The sequence below is a fragment of the Euleptes europaea genome, chromosome 4 (assembly GCF_029931775.1).
Source record: "Euleptes europaea isolate rEulEur1 chromosome 4, rEulEur1.hap1, whole genome shotgun sequence".
Taxonomy (NCBI): Eukaryota; Metazoa; Chordata; class Lepidosauria; order Squamata; family Sphaerodactylidae; genus Euleptes; species Euleptes europaea.
In genome coordinates, this window is record NC_079315.1 from 47,826,211 (window position 1) to 47,847,350 (window position 21,140).

Sequence of the window (21,140 nt, forward strand, 5' to 3'; positions counted from 1 at the left end):
AGCTTCCAGTTTTTATTTCACAAGCTAAGGAGAGACAGGTGTAACATTCATAACTTCAACATTACAGTTAACGTGAGTAAGAAGACAAGGAACACTAAGGTAACAGAATAACATACTGAAGAAATCCTAAACTGGATGCGTAAGAATTCCATATTGATCTTTGAATAGTTGGGCTGTGCCACCCTGGGAAGATGATGACTGCTATCTTCGGGTAGGCAAGATGCCCTTCTACCTCAGAGTGGAAAGGACCTTCTCAGTGAGTAAACGATGTTCCTTTCCCGCTCTGAGGGATGGACATCTTGAAGCTTGGGATGTCCAAGAGCCATGGATGGGAACCAGTCCTCAGCATCTTTCACCACCTCTTGTAAAATGTGCCGGCCAAAGACTGCATCTGCTGAGGCATACATATTGATGCGGTGTGTGTTAGGTACTGTCAAGTCGCTTCCGACTCATGGCGACCCTATGAATCAATGTCCTCCAAAATGTCCTGTCTTTGACAGCCTTGCTCAGATCTTGCAAATTGAGGGCTGTGGCTTCCTTTGAGTCAATCCATCTCTTGTTGGGTCTTCCTATTTTCCTGCTGCCCTCAACTTTTCCTAGCGTGACTGTCTTTTCTAGTGACTCTTGTCTTCTCATGATGTGACCAAAATACGATAGCTTCAGTTTAGTCATTTTAGCTTCTAGGGTCAGGCTTGATTTGATCTATAACCCACTGATTTGTTTTTTTGGCAGTCCACAGTATCCGTAACACTCTCCTCCAATACCACATTTCAAAGGAATCTACTTTCTTCCTATCTGCTTTCTTCAATGTCCAGCTTTCACTCCCATACATAGTAATAGGGAATACGATGGCATTAATTAACTTAATCTTGGTGGCCAGTGACACATCCTTACCCTTCAGAATCTTTTCTAGCTCCTTCATGGCTGCCCTTCCCAGTCTCAATGTCCTTCTGATTTCTTGGCTGCACTCTCCCTTTTGGTTGATGTTGGAGCCAAGGAATAGAAAGTTTTCAACAATTTCAATTTCCTTGTTGTCAACCTTAAAGTTGTGTAGTTCTCCTGTAGTCGTTACTTTTGTCTTCTTGATGTTCAGCTGTAGTCCTGCTTTCGCACTTTCTCTTTTAACTTTCAGCAGTAGTCGTTTCAAGTCTTCGCTATTTTCTGCCAGTAATGTAGTATCATTGGCATATCTCAAACTGTTAATGTTCCTCCCTCCAACATTCGCAGCATATTTGCACCTTTTTGAGAGGGCACGTCAGGCCTTTTGCGCTTAAGCGCAATGGCTTCTGTCTCACTCCAATCCTCATCTAGGCCATGAGGGCGACTGCCGAAGGCCTTTTCTCTCAAGTCATTTTTAGTTGTAAAGAGCCCTGATACATGTTCTTCCTCAGAAAGAAATTTGTCTTCACTGTGCTTGTTTCCAGAGGCCATAGTGAAGGTTAGGCAGAGACAAAGAGTGAGAAGGGGAAAAAGGAGGTGGGAAGGAGGAGAGAGAGGGGATTAAAAAAACAGATATGGAAGGATACGAAAATAAGACCGAAAATAGAGAAAGGTAAGCAGTTGAATGGGTAGGGAAGATGGAAAGATAGTTGGTAGGTGCTGTAGAGAGCTACCTCTACTGCTGCTGCTCCCTATAGAGCCAGGAGGAAAACTGGGCTATAGGCATTTCCAAGACAGGAAGAGGAGACAAGAGGAATGTTGATCCTGCCTCCCTGAGTAGGAGCCACCAGACGCTCAAGATGCTCTCCTCCTCAGAGCAGGAAGATTAGGCAGCTGCTCTGTCCTCAGGTCTACCAGCCTTCTTTACTGTGAGCTGTGACAATCTGGACTCTAGTTTTGTCTGATGGCCAGTGGACGTTTGGCAGAGATACCCGTGCAGCTGTTGGGCCCGAAGTACTGCAGATGCAAACTTTCTTTGCATGTCAATCTGTGTCCAATTTAAGTAAAAACTACATGGGGAGGAGAGTACCATAGATTTCCCTCCCCTGCTTTTTGAAAAGTGGAGGTAGGAACAGAGGCAGGAACAGAGGCAGAGGCTACATTCCCTTCTACCTGAAAGAGGCAGTAGACTTGTAGGGGAGAGAGGCAAACATGTCAACAGGAGTGAAATCCTGACTCTTTCTTGTGCTTCTTAATTTATGTGACTTTACTGTAAGGCAGCAGGGCTAGAAGAAAAGTGCTGAAATAAACTAGGCGCAGTGAGACAAAAAAGTTGGGGGGGGGGAAGGGTTTAGTCCTCCTTGCCCGCATTCTCAGTCTTTGCTTAAAAACGGATACACCACCTACTGCTTAATGATCCAGGGAAAGGAGGAATCCCTCCCTTGGGTGAGAGGTACAATTCCCTACGATCTCACCCCAAATGGGTGGAAAAAATGGAATCAATGAAAATGGAAGCACATTTAATAACTAAACTAATACTTTTAATATTGATAATAAAGAATTCAAGTCAAGTTAAAAAAACAAATTTGAAACATGATTTCTGCATACATTGCTAGTAACATTAAGAAAATCTGGACTGAGGGCTTCAGAAAACAACTCTCCCAGTTTGGGGCATTCTAAGCCCATTTCAAACTGAGCACAAACTCCTCTGGAGTTCAGACCCGGACAAGCCCACTTGTTGCCACCTTCTTTTCCCCACTCTTACTTACCTGTCAGAAACACTAATAGGAAGGCCTTGTAACAAACAAGTGTCAGAAATCATGATATGTCCTAGTGCAGTGATGGCGAACCTTTTAGAGACCGAGTGCCCAAACTGCAACCGAAAACCCACTTATTTATCACCGAGTGCCAATGCGGCAATTTAACCTGAATACCACCCCCAGAGGGGGCCCAGAGGGAGAGGCTAGGGTTGCCAAGTTCCTCTTCGCCATGAGTGGGAGGTTTTTGGGGTGGCGCCTGAGGAGGGCGGGGTTTGGGGAAGGATTTCAGTGCCATAGAGTCCAATTGCCAAAGTGGGAATTTTTTCCAGGGAAACTGATCTCTATTGGTTGGAGATCACCCGGGGTGGGGCAGAGCCGGAAAGGCCAGCGGCTTGGAGGAACCGCGCGTGCCGGCAGAGGGCTACGCGTGCCGGAAGTGGCACACGTGCCATAGGTTCGCCAACACGGTCCTAGTGAGAATGTCACAAGCCCTGGGACAATATTTCGATGATTCCCCGATACCTGCACACCATCTCATCCTGACAGAAACTCTGTTGTGAGGCCCTTTATTGTCCCAACTGTGTTGGGCCAAAGGAAAGGGGGCGGCAGTTTCCATGGGAGCTCATGGGGGACTGGAAGTAGCACTTTGGCTCTGTGGTACGCTTGATGATGTCAACTGAAAATAAAATTATGTTTTCCAACACCCTTTGAAACTGAGTTGGAGAGGGAAGAAGGGCCAGTGGTCAGAACGTTGGACTAGGATCTGGGAGAACCCTCCCTGGCATGGAAACCACTGGGTAACCTTGGACCTCACACGTTCTCAGCCTAACCTGCCTCACAGGGGTGTTGTGAAGATAAATGGAGGAGGGGAGAATGATGTTGTAAGCAGCTTTGGGTCCCCACTGGGAAGAAAAGCAGAGTACAAATATCTAATGTTACGGCTAATTTTTTCAGGACTGCAGCCTGGGTGATTAACCCCCTACTAATTTATCTGTTATTTCCTTTGAGTACCCCCACACACACACTCAGAAAAATACTATTGATAGTCAGCATCTCTGCCAGCTACACAAAGTTCTATTCAGAGCTGAACAGAAACAAACTCAGAGTGGTGTGCCCCCTATCAGTAAAAAATGTCTTTCCAACGCAAAAAGCAAATACAGTAATGCAGTCTGACCTGTTTCAGCGAGAATCAGAATATTGGTTAAAACTTCTCAATCTTCATAAAAGAAAAAATATAAATCAGAGGGCAACTGTTCTTTCCTCCCCATCAACACATATGCAGAGAGTAAACAGGCAGTTAACTTAGCAGAACAACATTAATGAAATGGTAGGCCTAACAGTGGTATATATGAACTGGCAAGTCTTCCGTAAAACCAAAGTTACACCTCAGAGGAGAGCACAAGACTTCATGAATTATTAAAAAAAACACAGCCCACCTTGGTTGTTAGTTGTGGTTTAGAGGACAATCCTCCCACTACGCTTCTTCTGCCTGACCAGAAATCTTGCTGCTAATAATCAGTGCTGCATCCTCCATCACCAAATGATTCCAGCAGTGCTAATTGCAGCAAATATTTCTGCTTTAACAGCGATTGCATTTTCTGTTTAGTTCGTGGTATTTCAACCCTTTGTTGCTGCAACATAACCTTTGATCCACTGACTTGTTTGTTTTAAGGTATAAAAGAGGCAAGATAAATTTAAAAGAATGCACCTTGAGAAGAAGAAAAGATAATAAGGACTGTGAAATCTGTGTCTTTTATTTAGAAGTTTTTCTTTTCGTTTTCATTATCAAATGCACAGAGTTGAGGCTGCATCACCAGCAGTATTACCAAAGGCATTGAGAGATTTTGTTGTGATGATGAAGCTTCTGGTAGCAAGGGGATGAGCCATGGCTGGCATCAGCAGTCAGAAGGGAACTTGCTACTTTCTCTCTAGCTGCAAGCGAGAGCCAAAGGGGAGATGCCAATATGGAGAACAGGAGTGGCGAGAGGAGGAAGGGGTGGTACCAAAGGGAGGCAGTCATACTCTGTTGCCTAGGTCCCACAAAAAACTAGCGCTGGCCCTAGGCTGAGCTGCCTAGTATCACAGGATGTGGGAATGACAGAAGGGTCTCTGGCTGCCACAAGCTGAGCTACTGAGATTCTAGAGGTGTGACACCTAAAGGGTATGAAAGGAACTAGAAGAAGGCAGGCTGAAGGAAGCAGAGGACTAAGGAAGTAGGTCTGTAAGAAGAGTTGTTCACAAGAATGAGAAATGAGGGGTCCAAGAGGGGGAAGAAGACTGGGAGAGAGCAGATGAGGAACCACATCTCGATCTGAAATAACCAATTAAATCTGTAGCCACAGGCATATGCATTTAGGTGCTAAAGTGGCCAAATGGCCATTGCAACACAGAGAGTTGCACTTCAGCCCTATGCACAATATATTGAACCTCCAGTCTTGCTAACTTACTGTGCCTCCACAGTTATATGACAGCATCCACTATTTTTATTAAATACTATATACATTGCTGTAGAAGTTTGCATTTTAGGGATAAGGAAAGTTTACTGTTGGCAGGAGTTTTAGAGCTATAGTCTGCCTAGTAAACATTGTGATGTGACATCACCCCATGGGTCAGTAACGACCCGGTACTTGCACAGGGTCTTTACCTTTTTAAGCTGTACAAAGGACTCCTAAATCTTAACAGGTGGGCAAGCAGAAATATTTGGGTTCACAACAGAACAGCAAAGCCAAAGTCCACTTAGTAATTACTCTCCTATGGACTGGGTGCAAGCAACAATCAGCCTCAATGACCACCAATTGCCCCCAGCCTGTTTTGTTTCACCCTAAAGGTTGTTAGAGGTCACTTCTGCAGGAAGACGATTCTCCAAGTTTGCTCTCAGTGCTGCTGTGAATGTCTTCGAATGGCCAGATATATAATACTTTCAGAAACAAAGTAAACCTTGGGTCATTTACATTAAGTCCATCATTTTTCTCAGTGTTGTTGTTGTTTCTATACAACTCTCTGTACTTGTGGCACTCTATGGTCTAAAGACTGCAAGCTGATTTATGGGAATATGGAAGATCCTACCACTTAGCAGAAGTTTGGCAAAGTAATCTGTTAATCCATTGCAGCCTTTGTTTCTATGATTCATCTGAAGATTCTGGGCTTGACTAGCCCAATGGCATGGCACCTGTTACAGGTCAATTTTATGTAAAGCATGGTAATGGCATATGGATGAAATGTTCAAATTTAATCCAATGTTACTATTTGGTTTCATACAGGTTTGGGAGCTGAATTAACTACCTGACGTTGAATTGCACTACCATTTCATAACATGGCACAATTTCAGGACAGTAGCTCTCTACACATGACCACTTCATGTTATGACTGAATGTACAGAGTGGAAGAGCGAGCATATGTGTGTTGGCCCCTGCCTCTGTGTGCTTGCCAGCTCATCAGCAGGGTGCCCACACACAGTGTCCACATGTATGCTCCCTCCCCATGATTGGCAATGTTCAGAAATTCCCAATAAATGCTTAATGTGTGAAACATAGGGCCTTTCCCCCAATTTCTTTTTCCATTCCCTAATCATGGGGATGTGCACAAAAGCCCCATCACGGTACACTGGAAATTGTGCTCAACTTTTGATCTGGGTTTTGTGATGTTAGCAGGCATTGTTTATATACTTTAAAACCCAATTTTCTCCCTTACGGGCTAGAAACTTGCTTGAAAAAACAACAACCAGATGGTATATGAAGCATTGAATATAGAATTCTACATTTGCAATGTGCAATGATGGAATGGCAAAATACACCATCTTGACTATACATGCAGGTCATATCAAATATTTATTTCTCTTCAGCTTTATTCTCACTTCAGTGGCTAAATATGTGGCAGCAGATTTATGCTTATTTTGTGGTTCAGTCACAGTTTCAAATTATGAAGCAGCTCTGGAGTGGCTGAAGTTCATTTGGGTAACTAATGGGGGTGACAAACGGGGAATGTATTTTGAACCAACCAAATCCCCCATTTTGATATGAGACATCTTCCACTGTCACACACCCTCACCCAACTCAGCTGACACTGTAAATGTTGTAGTCAAACAAAGACATTTGTCTTGCCTTTGGGCTGAAAATGTACAGTGTGTGTTGGAAATGATGAATGCATTAGGAAAAGAGTGAACTATTAGGAGGACCATCAAAAAAGTGTGCAGTGTGTTTTTATTCACACCCTTCATAATTTTACCTGTACTACTTGAGCCAGGCAGGTCCCCCTGCTATGGAAAAACATTCTGTCAGAGCTTGGAAAACACAGCTGGAGCTCAGTAAATTACATTGCCCTGCTTGTCCAATGCTGATTGATGAGCTAACTTAGGGAACAATATCAGTATGTGGAATAATGTCTGGATGAGTAGTCAATAATGATTGACGGTGCAGCACTTTGGGCAGTTTAAAAATGCGCAAGACACGCCGATCTCCCATCTCCTCCTTCTAGTATTATGTTGGCATTTGGCAAAGTATTTTTGAAAAAGTTTCTTGTCCCATGATTCTCATTTCATAAATACCTGACAAGAGAGGGAATGTGCCAAGAGTAGAAATAAAGAAATATTATGGCTAGCACTGCAGAATCTGAAACCATGTGGTCGGGACTCTAAATAAGCAGCAAAGTGTTGCTGTCCCATAGCACTTGAGGTGAGAATAAAGCTGAAGAATAGTAAAGAATTAGTGAACAAAGCATTTGTGGAACAACGGAGAAAACGGTAAGCAAAATCTTCAGGTTGGATCCTTTGCATTGTTAGTGGGAGATGTGGACTAGATCTTTCTTCCCTTCTCCTTCACCCAGCAGTTCCCTGTGAGTGCCAAAAAGGCAACGCTGGAGGTTGGGGGAGCCCCATGCACAAACCCCCCACACAAAACAAGGTACTGCTTTGAGGTGGGGGAAGTGGACAAAACTGCTCCTCTGACTCTTCTGCTGGAGCAAGTCTCCTTGTGCTGGTCTCCTCGTTCGCCCTGAGGGCCATTTTGTGGCTCTTCTACCCGCTCCAACCAGGGGAGGGGAGGGAGGGAAGAATCAGGTGAAAAGCGAGGAGGAAGAAGAAGAAAGTGAAAATAAACAGGGATTTAAGAATAAGGAAGTAAGGAATGAGGGTAGAAGGAAATGATTAAGATAAAGGAAGAATCGCTACCCTAAGACTAAAATGTGCTGGAGAACACTCTCCAAACAGCCTTCCCCAGTTAGGCAGGAAGAGAAACTGAACAGGAGTGGGAGAGTCCTGAGTTACATGCTTCTGACTAATCACTTCTGCCTCATATTTTGAAATGACAGCCCACTCGACTGCCATTATGTCTTGGTGAGGATATGCTTACCATTGGCTTTTGTTTCGGAGAAAGAAGGACTCTCCTCAAAAGTGAAAATCTGGGGAACGCAGGCAGGGGTCCCAACACTCTGTCCCAAGTAGGATGTGGGGGGATAGTAAGAATGCATCCTATACTGGGAACTCATACCATGACAATTCTCTGAGCTTTTAACCTGTTGAGAGAGACAAAATGGAAAGCAGTATGTAACACAAATCTGAGATGGGCACATAGAAATGTACTTGCATTTACTGAACCAAAAGGAATGAATTCCCCCTAAACTTATTTAGTTTATCAAGAAAAGTATCCCATTTAATTAGAACAGCCTGCTTGAGAATCCTTGTGTTGAAATCCTCAATTTGCTCCCCAAACTAGTTGTACCAGTAAAAATGTTCTATTTTGCTTGAACTGCTGTCAAACTGGAGCGGCGTGACAATTTTGTTTTCAAAGAGCTGAAGGTGGCATACTAGAGGGCCACATGATGTGCACACATGATGTGTGTTACCCAAATGAGATAGTCCCCCTTTTTGGTTGGGGAATTAGCTGGGGAGACTATATTTTGCAAGAGGCAGGGGCAACCGGAATCTTTTCCCTTTGTATATAGAGATCAAATCCCTGTGGAAAACTCTCAATAAAGAGGAAATTTGTGTTTATCAATTTTTATTGTAAAAATAACTTTTAAACACACGCACAGCAACACACATATAAAACACGACACACTCAAGAACTAGGAAATAAAAGGTAGGAGGGGGTGGACAGAAGGATATGAGGTTCTCAGGGGAAAGTATATTTACCTATCAGAGGTGCAACATCCCAAATGGCAGCTGCAGGAAGAGATCAGGGCCCACAAGCAAATAAGTGGGGGCGCGTGCAGGGTTGAACACACACCTTGCCATTGTGAGAGGGGAGATATTTATACCCAAAAGAGGAATTGGAGGTATGGTTTACTTCACCTGGCAATAGCAGTCATTGCCAGCGGACAAAAGGGTTGATTGCTTCTTGATTAGTTTGACAGTTGAGTAAGAAAGAGACAGGGGGCCTAACGCACTCAGTATATACTATGTTTAAAAAAACGTGTTATCCAGGTTAGATTGCACCTCAGACCTCCCATTTTGGCTTGGAAATGCTTTGGAAGCGCCAGATATCTGTTTTTCCCCAAAACGCCTATACCACAATGTATTTCGTTATGTCGTTTCAAAACCAGCAATCCAATTCAGTTACATACGCTATTCAGTTCTCCTCCCCTCTTTTTGCAACACCCAATGAAAAGCCTTTCTCCTCCCCTCCCACCTTCCCCTCCCCTCCCATTTGCATCCACCAATCATTATTGTTACTTAATCCCCCCACAAGAGCTTGTGGTCTTACAAAGGAACACGGGAACGTTGGAACATTAGATCAACCATTTTTATTTGTGCAGGGTTCCAGTCAAAAGTTTCCCTCATATGGAATGTCCTTGAAGTGGATTTTGTAAACAGTTCATGGGCTTGAGGGGGAAGGAATGCAGAGGAGGGCAAGGGCTGGAAAAGTAGTTAAATGGCTGCGAGCGGCAGATGGGGGAGGGGGAAGCAGCAGGAGGAGGAAGGGAGAGAGCACACACACACACACACACACACCTGTCAGGGCTCTCCTGCCAGCACAAAGTTTCTCCCCGCCTGTTCCTCCCGTTCTCCCGCTGCTGGGGTGCCTCCCTGCTCTCAAAATTTTTTTTTTAATGTGCTCATCCCAACGAAAAAATGCAAGATCGTTGGACCAACGCCCGAAAAGACGGCAGCTCTGTGATTAGCACTGTGCAAGGAACAGCTCATTTTGTTTTGTTTTTTTGGGGGGGGAATGCCTGCATAGGTTGTGATTAGGGTTTCCCTGCTGTGCAAATGAGGCAATTCTTAATGGTGTACAGCGCTCCTTCGGATCAATGATATTGCGCATGCGTGAAAAAAAGGGGAGGGGAGGCGGGGAAGCATCAGCGACGTAGACATGACGCAGTGCTCCCCCACACTCCTCCTTGCGATATGACGATATGCCGTCTTGGGAGCAGTCTTGACAGGCATGGTGCGATCGGAAATGAAGAATACGCATCCAAAACACACACACGGAGCACAATGATAATATGCTGTAAATTGTTGGTGCGATAAGCCTAAGGGTTTGGAGGAATGACTGGATACTTAGATTGAAGTACCTTTAAGTGTCATCTATAGAAAAGTAGATAAGGGAAGATGGTTCAGAAGATGTTTCTCAGGAAGGAGTAGGATGTCACAGATGGGTTTTTGGCAAACTGATTAGCACTTCGATTAGCTTAACTGGCCATCTGGGCCAGGAGGAGGGAGGATTCCAAGTTCTCTGAATGAACTTGATTGCTAAGAGGATTAAGGTGCTGCATATCTGCTGCAAGGAGAGAACTAAAACATATGCTAAAAGGGGCTTGGTACGTTCTTATTGTTCTCCAGATTCCATCTGGCATGGGCCTCAGGCAGACAGGCAGGCATGCCTGAGCAAGCCCGGTCGGCTTCCAGAGCTATCCCAAAATGGATGCCAAAAGACTTCCACATTGTCCCTGGCTGCACAGCAGTGCCCTGCATGTGTGCGTTCACTCCAGTCCTGCGCACCTTTCCTGGGTGTGCCAGGTTGCCTATGGCTGTCAGGTAGTCATAACAACTTATCCCATTATCATTGTACTTCCAAGCATTTGGGAGAGCTTCAAAAGCCTACTCTGACAAGAGATAACTGTGAGACCACTGTCTATATCGCTTGTCTCCTGCATTATGCATTTCTGCCCAGATGATTTCTGCCTTTTAATGTATGTCCCTCATGGGGACTACAGCTTAATCTTTGCATGTCAATCTCCATACCATGCCACCTCCAATTTCAAGAAGTCATGTATTCTCAGCTTAAAAAAATTCAAACCTTGATTTGAAGATATTTATATCATCCTTACCATCTACTTTCTGCACCCCTCAAATCCAATAATGAACCAGGACCTTACAGCAGCCTGTACAATCATGCAAATGGTTTATTCCAGTTTTGAACTTATTGAGCAAATTAGAAGCTGTGCCGAAGAAAACTGCACTGAGGTTGCTTGATAAAAACATATCCCTGTGGTTCACTTATATTTTCACACAATATGGTCTAATTTGGACAATATTTTTCACCCATCATAAAGGCTACAGACAGCAGTCAAGATTGAGTAACATGTAGCAGGACTATGGCTGAACTTCCAGATTCAGAAAAGCCAAGGCATTAATCAAACTTATCCTTCGACCTAAATATACTGGATACTGACTGAAGAGGTGCCAGAATGTACGATGCTATTTGTGATGTTATCAAAGGACAGAATTTTTAATATGAACCATAAAAGTTCACCTTCCTTTCATATGCACAGCCTGCCCTCAACTATAATGCTGCCAACATTATTGGGAGCCTCTCTATACAGTTTAACTTTTAAGGCTGCTACACATGCCATTATCTGTCTTTGCTTTTGTTTTTTCTGTGCATCCCCTAAAAATAATCACCAGGCAGGGACAATATAATTTAAACAGCTATAAAATGCCACCACTATCCACTGGTGCTGAAAGGCTGTCTAGTTTGTTTTCCTTCTCCTGGGGATGTGAGCAATGACCTGTTTCCCTTAAAGCCTTCTTGGGTTTTTTCTTCCTTCCCTATTCTTTAAAAAAACCCACAAACTTAAAATCCCAGGATTCAATGAATTATTACAATGATTATTATTAGTATGTGGTAGCCAGCTAGCAAGAGACATGTTTTATAATCTTATTACCCGCACCAAGTCTGTGAACCATGGTACGACCGACAGATGGAGGCTGGGCTCTGCAAACAATCTGCGTTGGATTAACCACTGAAGAAAATCTAGAAAGCTTTAGGTTTTGTTTTATTAAACTGTTTAGAATATACACCACAGTAAATCTGAACCACAAGGTTTCCTTTTTATAGAGCTTAGCTACCCTATTTTATAGTAACAGTAAAGAACCAGCCAAACATAAAAATGCTTGACCTTAGCACTGTATTATAAAGGGGACCTAGAAGATCGTTTACCCAATGAGGACGGTGAGAGCTTTGCATTCACTCTCTTGACACATCGAAAATTGTCATCTGGACCTGATGGGAGGGGGCGGGGTAGGGTCAAAAACCACACCATAACCCAGGGCATGAAGAAAAAGGCTAAAAAGAATCTAATACATTATATTATAACCCTCACAGCTTTTATAATGAAAAATTATGCACTGAGGAGAATTTTCCAATGTCCAGGAAGAAAATAAACACATCCCAGCCATCTATAGCAAATAAATGCTCTTTCTTTTTTGTTCCAAGGCTGTTCTCGGCACAAACAGATCCATGGAAAGATGAACTTGTGAACCCTGGAGACCCCCATCATGTGCGTATTTCCACATCATATGTTAAGTGTGCAGTACTCCTAGTCATATAGTGTCAGGCTAGTCTCTCAACCTGTCACAGTCCATACACGGAAAAGGACAATTGTACATATTCAGAATATATCAGTCTCTCACTAAACTGGAGGGATCTTTCTGCTCCAGGCAACAAACAAAAAGGTAGAAACAGCTGACCTGACACCCGTCCTACAATGACAGGACATATCACAAGTTTGTTATGGCTCCTTTGGTTAGCTCCAGTAAAAATTCCATGAATTCATAAATGGAGTTCACAAGACCATCAAGGATGGACACAGAAAACAGGTGATATCATTCCTATGAGCAATGCAATAAGCATCTTCCAGCATGGGTTATTTACAGGGCTCATCCGCAGGGCTTCTTAAACTTTTTCCACTTGCAACCCCTTTTTGCCCGAGAAATTTTTACGCAACCTTGGGTATATAGGTATATAAAAGCAAACATTTACTGATAATAAATCAAATTTTTCGTGACCCCCACATTCATTTATGTGACCCCATATGGGGTGGTGACCCACAGTTTAAGAAGCTTTGATCTAGAGAAAGTGGCTTTGGCTTTAACTATTAAATTAAGTACCAGGGGAAGATTATATGCCACCAGAATTATACAAATCTAATATTAATTGGTGGGCCCCGGTTTTAGCTGTACTGTTTACAACTATTAATAACACTTGTATAATCCCAGATAGATGGAAACAGAGTGTCATTGTTCCTATTTTTAAGAAAGAGGACAGTCTAGATCAGGCTAACTATTGCCCCATTAGTCTTCTGGACATAGCTGCCAAATTATATTCAAGATATCTGGTGATGAACGTAGTACTATTGTTCAGCATTTACACATTAGGGCTATTTGGTAGTATTGAGATCCAATTCTAAAACCTTCTGAGCACTTTTACCAGCATTGGGGGGGGGATTACCATAGTGATTTGCCTAACATTTGATTCCAGAGTGAGATACCCCAGCACTATCTATTTCTGTCCCACTTTGATAGACAAACTTAATTAACCTTTGTTATTCTGTTCCAACCTACTGTTTTAGACAAAAGCAGTGACCCACAAACAATATGTTACCATCAGAATCTCAACTGCTGTGACATCGAGAGATATAGCCCCATCAGCAGTATAGGAAAATAAACAGCTTAGATTAGCTTCTCTAAAAAATGTGGATTATATTCATGTCACACTTGAGCGGTCAGAAACATTAGGTTACTTTTAGCATAAATCTGTATTGTGAAGGGTATCTTATAAATGCACTGCAAGAGCTTCTCCTAGCATGGTAACTGGTTTAAGTTGCCGAGAATCCAACAGTACTTTAAGAATTCTGGACCCTCTATTTAAGATAATTCAGACTTTTTGTTTGTTTGTTTTGTAAACTGGTTCATCAGTTCCCCCACCCCCCACCCCCAGATTCTGTCTTGCCATTAATCCATTAATTAGTCCCCAAAAACTTTCTGCTGTTTTCTATCTTAGAGAGATTTAGAAATAATCGTACCTTGTGAAAGCTGGTTAGGGTTGACATTCATATCCACCCTTCCTCTTATTTAATTTGCTTTATTTCGTTATTTGTAGGCTCCCTTCCCTATTGTTTATCATTCCAGTTTCCCTTCAGTTGTATCTTGTCTGCTACTCTTATAGTACATATCATTCCTACAGTCTACAATAGGGCTGGTAAAATGCTCTAAATCCATAGGAGCCTAAACATGCATTTAATAACCAGAACTAGTAAAAGCAGAGAGGACAACTATTTAATGCACTTACATTACATTTTAAGGAGCCCGGCAACCATGCACTGGAGGCGGGTGTGTGTGTGTGACTTTCCAGCTCTAGACAAAATTTGTTTCAAATGTATAGCCCCTACTTGCCAAACAACACTCTTCATGGGAGCCACAGCATACAATAATAGCTCATCATTAAGATTTTGTTCTGGCTGGAGACACTAGCCAACAGGAATACATGAATTCAGCATAGTGACTCTCCAAGCCACTTACCAAAAGCTGTTTTCATATAGTGGAGTCATTGGGTTGGGTCCTACCAATAGCAAAAGAGGAAGGAGCAACCACATTTGAGCACCAAAGAGACAAATGCCAAAGATTGTGAGGAAAAAAGACATGCAGAATGGGGGTTCTGCCCTGACCTGGATGGCCCAGGCTGGCCTGATCTCGTCAGATCTCAGAAGCTAAGCAGGGTCAGCCCTGGTTAGTATTTGGATGGGAGACCACCAAGGAAGTCCAGGGTTGCTGTGCAGAGGAAGGCACTGGCAAACCACCTCTGTTAGTCTCTTGCCATGAAAACCCCCCAAAAGGGGTCGCCATAAGTCGGCTGCGACTTGAAGGCACTTCACACACACACACACACAGAATGGGGGTGCAGTGGGGACTGGAACCAGGTGACAGAGAGCTAAAAAAAAACCCTGTTAGGATCTGGTTCACTATGTGGGATAGAGCCAAACAAAACATGGTTTACCAACTTCTTTCTGAAGACTATAATGAGTTGCTAAAGGGGTTGCGGATAACATTTTCTTAGTTCAGAAGGCAACTACTTTCAGAGACCGTATTCTAAAGTGCTTAAATTGTCTGTTTTTTAAAAATCCTTCACACACAAGTTGCTGAGGTCAACAAGCTCAACACCTCTTGTAATTAACAGTGTAATATATCTCTCGGTACAGCCAATTAATTTTTCATTTCAGCTTTCCGTGGCAGTTATTTTATATTTTCTTCCCTAATCATTGCCATTGAAAAGAAATAAAAACAGAGCTGCTTGAAAGGGAACATGCAATTCCTCCCCCCACCCCATGTTATGCATAAACTATAAAGCTTTAGATGTGTAGATCATATTCAGGGAAGTATTCATGAAAGTGCAATTGAGGTTTTGGAGACCCATTCCTAGCCATACCCTTTGGTTAGAAGGTAGACTCTGCACCTAAGAAATGTCATTTGATTACTGAACCACAAAGATAAGCTTTCTACGGGAGGTTCTGGAATTCCTGTTCCTATTTGAACAGCAAGATCTTAATGTAAATGCACAATGGAACAACAGACTAGAATGAAATGTGGATGGCAGTTACAAATTAGCTGTACCCAGAGAAAACAGAGTTTCACTTGCCTGTAACTGTTGTTCATCTGGTGGTCTTCTATGCAGGCACACATTGGGACTGCGCAGGCGCAGGCCAGCCATGGATAAATTTGTCAGCTTCTAGCAAAAATGAAAGTGAGAATGCTCCCCCTCCCCTCGGGGCACATAGCCTCCCCGCCGAACAGTCACATGACCCAGGGGGAGGGAGCACTCTCCCCTCCAGTTCTTCAACCTGCCGCCATGGAACCACCCACGTGTATTGTGGAGAGGTCCCACAGCGGGGAAGGAGGGAGGGATGTGTGCCTGCATAGAAGACCACCAGATGAACAACAGTTACAGGCAAGTGAAACTCTGTTTTCATCTGCGTGGCTTCTATGCAGTCCCACATTGGGAGAGTAGCAAGCTCGGTTGCCCGGATGGTGGGTGTGGGACAGTCACCGAAACAATGACTACAAGACGGCAAGTCCCACTGCCACCTCTCTAGATGAATCCACGTCAACCGCATAGTGCTTCATGAAAGTAGAGGGGGTTGACGACATCGCTGCTTGACAGATGTCTCGGAGGTCACTTTTAAACGAAAAGGCGACGGAGGCAGCATAAGCTCTTGTGGAGTGTGCCTTGACCATGTCTGGGCAATCCATGTGCGCACTCTCCTAAGACAGTCTAATGGCTGAGGTAATCCACCTGGACAGGGTCTGCTGGGAGGCTCGGTGACCTTTATGGTGCTCGCTACAGCACTAACATATTAATGTTTTCCCTGCAAATAAGTTTCTTTGTAATAAGAAGAGATGGCCCTCCATACATTTAAAAGAATAGAGCCCTCTCCGCATCGGAAGAAGGGGTCGGCCATAACATGGGTAAAATGATACCCTGTGTAGAGGAAAGCTCGGGTTTCACCACTTAATCAGCGTGAAATTAGTAACCGGTGAGGAACGACTAAGAGCCGCTAATTCTCTGACACAACTGGCCGAGGTAACTGTGGCCAGGCAGGCAATCTCATAGGATAGCAAAGAGAGGCCCCCGGTGGCCAAAGGCTCAGACGGTGTTTTATGAGTTGGGACAACATGAAGGGAAAAACTCCACTGAGGAACAGGTGGAGATACCCGGGGATAGAGGTTGATATGTCCCCGTAAAAAAACTTCTGTGAGTCTGGGTGTGAAAAAGAAAACACAGAAAGGAAAGTCCAACTCAGTGTGAACAATAGTCGAGGGATTGAACACTCCAGCATCAGTAAACATACGAGGTAGTCAGAAATTGACAACAGGAGGGAAGCAGCTCCATACAAACCATTGTCAGCAGCCCACAAGGAAAATGCTTCCGCTTGGCATCAAGAAAAAAAGTCTCGTGGACAACTTAATGGGGTGCAGCAACACCTGAGCCACCCTATCTCACCATAGATTACATAAAATTCTCCATGTTGCCAGCTTGATTCTGGAAGGAATGTGAGAATATCTTGAGGAGGAACAGTACTCCCTTGAGTTAGGGGCATTAGAATCATGAACTGAGATCCCCTGGGCCGCATGGTGCCACCAGGGTGCCACTTGTCCTGTCTGTCCAGATCTTGGCCAGAACCTTGCCCGGTAAGGGGAAAGGGGGGGATCAACCAAGTCATTTGGAATGCGACCCTCATGGAGCTTGGGCTCTCCCCCGCTCTGGAGCACAATTGAGGACACACTGAATTGTGCTGAGTCACAAGAGATACATTTGTGGAGTGGCCCAGATTAGGAAGAGCTAATGGAGACAACGTGAGTCTATGGTGATAACTGGCAAAGTCTACGAGGATGTTACTCGTGCCTGCGATGTGAATGGCAGTGACAGTGGAGCCATATGTTATGGCCAGTCCCAGACTGCGATGGCTTGTGTGCACAGCACATGGACCTTGTGCCGCCCTGTTTGTGCTGGGCGTTGCTGTCCGTTGTGACCTGAACCTGTCGATCCTTGAGGACCCCTGCAGAGGAGCAGAGAGGAAGCCTAATAGAATGAAGCTCAAAAGAAAAAAAGTTAATGTGCAGGGTAGACTCTTGAGCAGGCCATACACCATGGGCCTTAAGAGCCGTACAATAAGGTCCTGACCCTGATAAGGAGGCGTCAGGAACAAATGAGTCTGTAGAGCAGGTGTTTGAAAAGGCGACACCGGTCAAGAGGACCACCAGTCCTAGAGGCAATAACCGATGTAGGGATAGACAGATTTTTGTATTGAGGGTCAATGTTCAGCTGGAATGCTGTCAGAGAACCGAGTGTGCAAGGGGAGCATCCGCAGACGAGCAAAGGCAACAACTGCAGTGGAGAATCCATGAGTCTCAAGTAGAGAATTGTAGGGGTCGTTTGGAACCTTTCCTAGAACAGGTTAACTATCTTTCAAATGGAGCGTATTCCCTGTATTAGAAGGTAAGCTCTAGCTGTGGCCAGGTGCAGGTGGGTAACATGAAACTATGGCCTTAGAAGATGTCAATGGAGACTTTAATAGTTGACCAGGAGACCCAGGTCGGTTAGGATGGAAAATAAAAACTTCCGCCTGACTAGCACAGGCAAGCTCTGAGTAACCGACTATCGGCCAGTCGTCTAAGTATGGAAATGATGCATCCCTGCAGGGCCAGGTATGTAATTCCCACAGATAAGCACTCATGAAGGTGCGAGGTGCCATAGCATGACCAAGGGCAAACCGCATATCCATAGTGCTTGCCCTTGCAGAGAAAACACAACAGAGTCCGCAGTCTTTGTGGATTGGAATGTGAAATATGCATCACTCAAGCTCAACGGCAAGCCACATCTGCTCATCTGGGAGTGGCAGGACCCTGGGCATTTAACATATGAGCAACATATGAATTGTGAATCTTGACAGCGTTGTCAATTCTCTAGGGCTAAAGAGGGGCGCTCCCCCTCTTTTTGTCAACTAGGTAGAAACGGGAATAGTATCTGTAGCCCCAATCCTCAGAGGGGACCTCCCGGGTGGTCCCCTTCTCTAGAAGTTCCTGAACCTCCTGTAGGAGTTGGGCGGGTGTCGACGATGTAGTGCAAGCCGAAAAGAGGTAGGGAAGCAGCATCTTGAGCTTAATAAAGCATCCATGCTTTATCATTTTGAGAACCCAATTATCATCAGTGATGGACATCATATACTGTAACAACCAGATAACCGGTCTGTGAAAAGCACTTGGGCGTCTAGCTACGCCTGCTTAGGTTTGTAGGGCGGTTGAGAGATGGGCTAGGACCCTTCATGGGTCTAGGTGTGCCCAAAAACTCCCTATCCTGCTGGGCAGAAATGGGAATGGAAGTGGAAGGTACCTTGATACCCATATAGGCGGGATGGTTGAGACTGGCTGCCAAAGTATCTTGGTTATAAGCTGGCACAGTGGGGGCGATGCCCAAGGACTTAGCGGTTATCCTTGTTGAGACGATCAAGAAAGGCATCGTTTAATCACTGAAGAGCGAGGTGCCCTCAAGGGGTGGTTTCCCAATACGCGACGGAGGTGCCCTCAAGGGCAAGGTGCTAGATACACGACCGAATGTCATACAGAAGGGTGGACTGGTTAAGTCAGCATGCCTCCGGAGGAGTATGGACGAGGCCATGACCTTGCTGGAAGGGTCCGCAACGTGACGCGCCGCAATAAACTGCTGTCTGTCGAAGGACATGTTTATGCTCCAAGCAGAGAGGCCGTGGGCGCCGAGAGGCCGTGGGCGCCGAGAGGGCCGCCGAGAGGCCGTGGGCACCGCAAGAGGCCATGGGCGCCGAGAGGCCGTAGGTTCCGAGAGGCTGTGGGCGCCGAGAGGGCTGCCAAGAGGCCGTGGGCTCCGCGAGAGGCCTTGGGCGCCGAGAGGCCGTGGGCGTCGCTTGTCCGGAGTCGGAATTGCAACACCCTTATGCAGCTGCAAAAGGAATTGAGTGCGGAGCTGTTGCTCATTCTGGGACCCGCTCTGAACAGGAGCAGAGGGGCTAACCAGGGCATCCTGGGACCCGCTCTGTACAGGCAGAGAGGTTAACCAGGGAATCATGAGAAGGCGAGTCCTCCAGAACAATCGGTGGAGTCAGGTGACTCAAAGAGATGTCGACGACCACCGACGAACGGCGCCGAGGTGATGACGACCCCGATCGGCACCAAGGAGACTTCGAGGAAGACCGACGCCGAGGCACTCTGCGCCAAGGGAAGTTCAACGCTTGAAGGTATCGAGGCCCTCACTGACGAAGGCGCTCTGAGCCGAGGGAAGTTCGATGTCGAATGATGTCGAGGCCCTCGCTTTTGAGGAGAGTCTGACTGATGGTGTCGACGTGACTTCGACGGAGATTGGGACGACAGTCTGAAGGAGCCGGGGAAGGGACTTGGCTGGTAGAATGATCAACTTGGACGTCTTAATGACCAAAGGTAGGATTTAGCACGCTTAGACGTACCTCCAGCGTCCAGGCGAGCGCCCTGAGGAGAGGTTTCTTCTCGGGCTCCGCGGAAGTCTGTCCTGTAGGGCCAAACCTTTTTACAAGTGCCTTCTCCGGCATCTAGACGAAGGGTTTCAGACGATCAGTACGGGCCTTCAGTGCTCTGAGGGTGGAATTAATGTGCCGCTCCCTCAGGCAAAGGAGGCAAACCTTGTGGCAATAAGTCTTCGCATTTTGGTGTCACAAGAACGACATTGATTGAAAAGCGGAGCCTTCTTAGACTCCATTCAGTAATAGCAGTAGAAGAGAAGCTATAGACATGTTCTCTCTCCGTGGCGGCAGAAAGAGAACTGGAGGGGAGAGTGCTCCCTCCCCCTGGGTCATGTGACTGTTAGGCGGGGAGGCTACATGCCCCAAGGGGAGGGGGAGCACTCTCACTTTCGTTTTTGCTAGAAGCTGACAAATCTTATCCGTGGCTGGCCTGCGCAGTCTCAATGTGGGACTGCATAGAAGCCACGCAGATGAACTACCAGTCACTTGTTCTAACAGTTCTACAACAGTGAGGGTTGAACTAGACCCAAAGGTGTCCCCAGTTCCAACCCAGGACCTCCATTGCAATTTTAAAGCCTAACACAAGCAATCTAAAAATGCTGCAAGATCCTAATCCTGATTGGGCCCACAGCATGACAGGACAAGGTGCTCCCCACCCCACCCCTGGTGCCTTTTCAAGTGCCAAAACAGCTGCTGGGGGGAGCACAGCCATTTCAGAACTTCAAAATCCGTTGGGAAATAAGCCTCATCCCATGCTTATCTCTCATGACATTTTAAAACTGCCCACGTTAGGCTTCAAAATAGCAGCAGCCCTGGGTTGGATAGAGGGAAGCCATCATGTCTACTTTGGCCCTGAAATGGTGACTATTTTCCCAGAGTTGCAGGCGCCTATTCTCCTCTTTGCTGTATGAAACAAATGTGAAGCTCCAATTGCTAGATAATGTGTTGTAGAATGACAAGTAGAAACTAGCAACCCTGCCCACACCAGTCTTTAGGATGAATTAGTTGTTAGGAAGATGAATCAAACAGGTAAGGTGGTATGGTGTAAGAATAAATAAATAGGAGCCCCGTGGCACAGGTAAGCTGCAGTACTTCAGTCAACGTTCTGCTCATGACTTGAGTTTGAGCCCGAAGGAAGTCGGTTTCAAGGTTGACTCAGCCTTCCATCCTTCCGAGGTCGGTAAAATGAGTACCTAACTTGCTGGGGGTAAAGTGTAAAGGATTGGGGAAGGCAATGGCAAACCCTTTAAACATAGTCTGACT

General features: G+C 45.3%; 1 protein-coding gene across 1 annotated transcript in view; it reads right to left on the minus strand.

Annotated features, from left to right (window-relative positions):
• Positions 1-21,140, minus strand: part of DMRT1 (doublesex and mab-3 related transcription factor 1) — an 88,878-nt gene that overhangs the window by 23,248 nt on the left and 44,490 nt on the right. Inside the window, exon 6 of the mRNA XM_056848976.1 lies at positions 7,985-8,147. Coding sequence (XP_056704954.1) covers positions 7,985-8,147 — 163 coding nt within the window. The remainder of the gene's footprint in view (positions 1-7,984; positions 8,148-21,140) is intronic.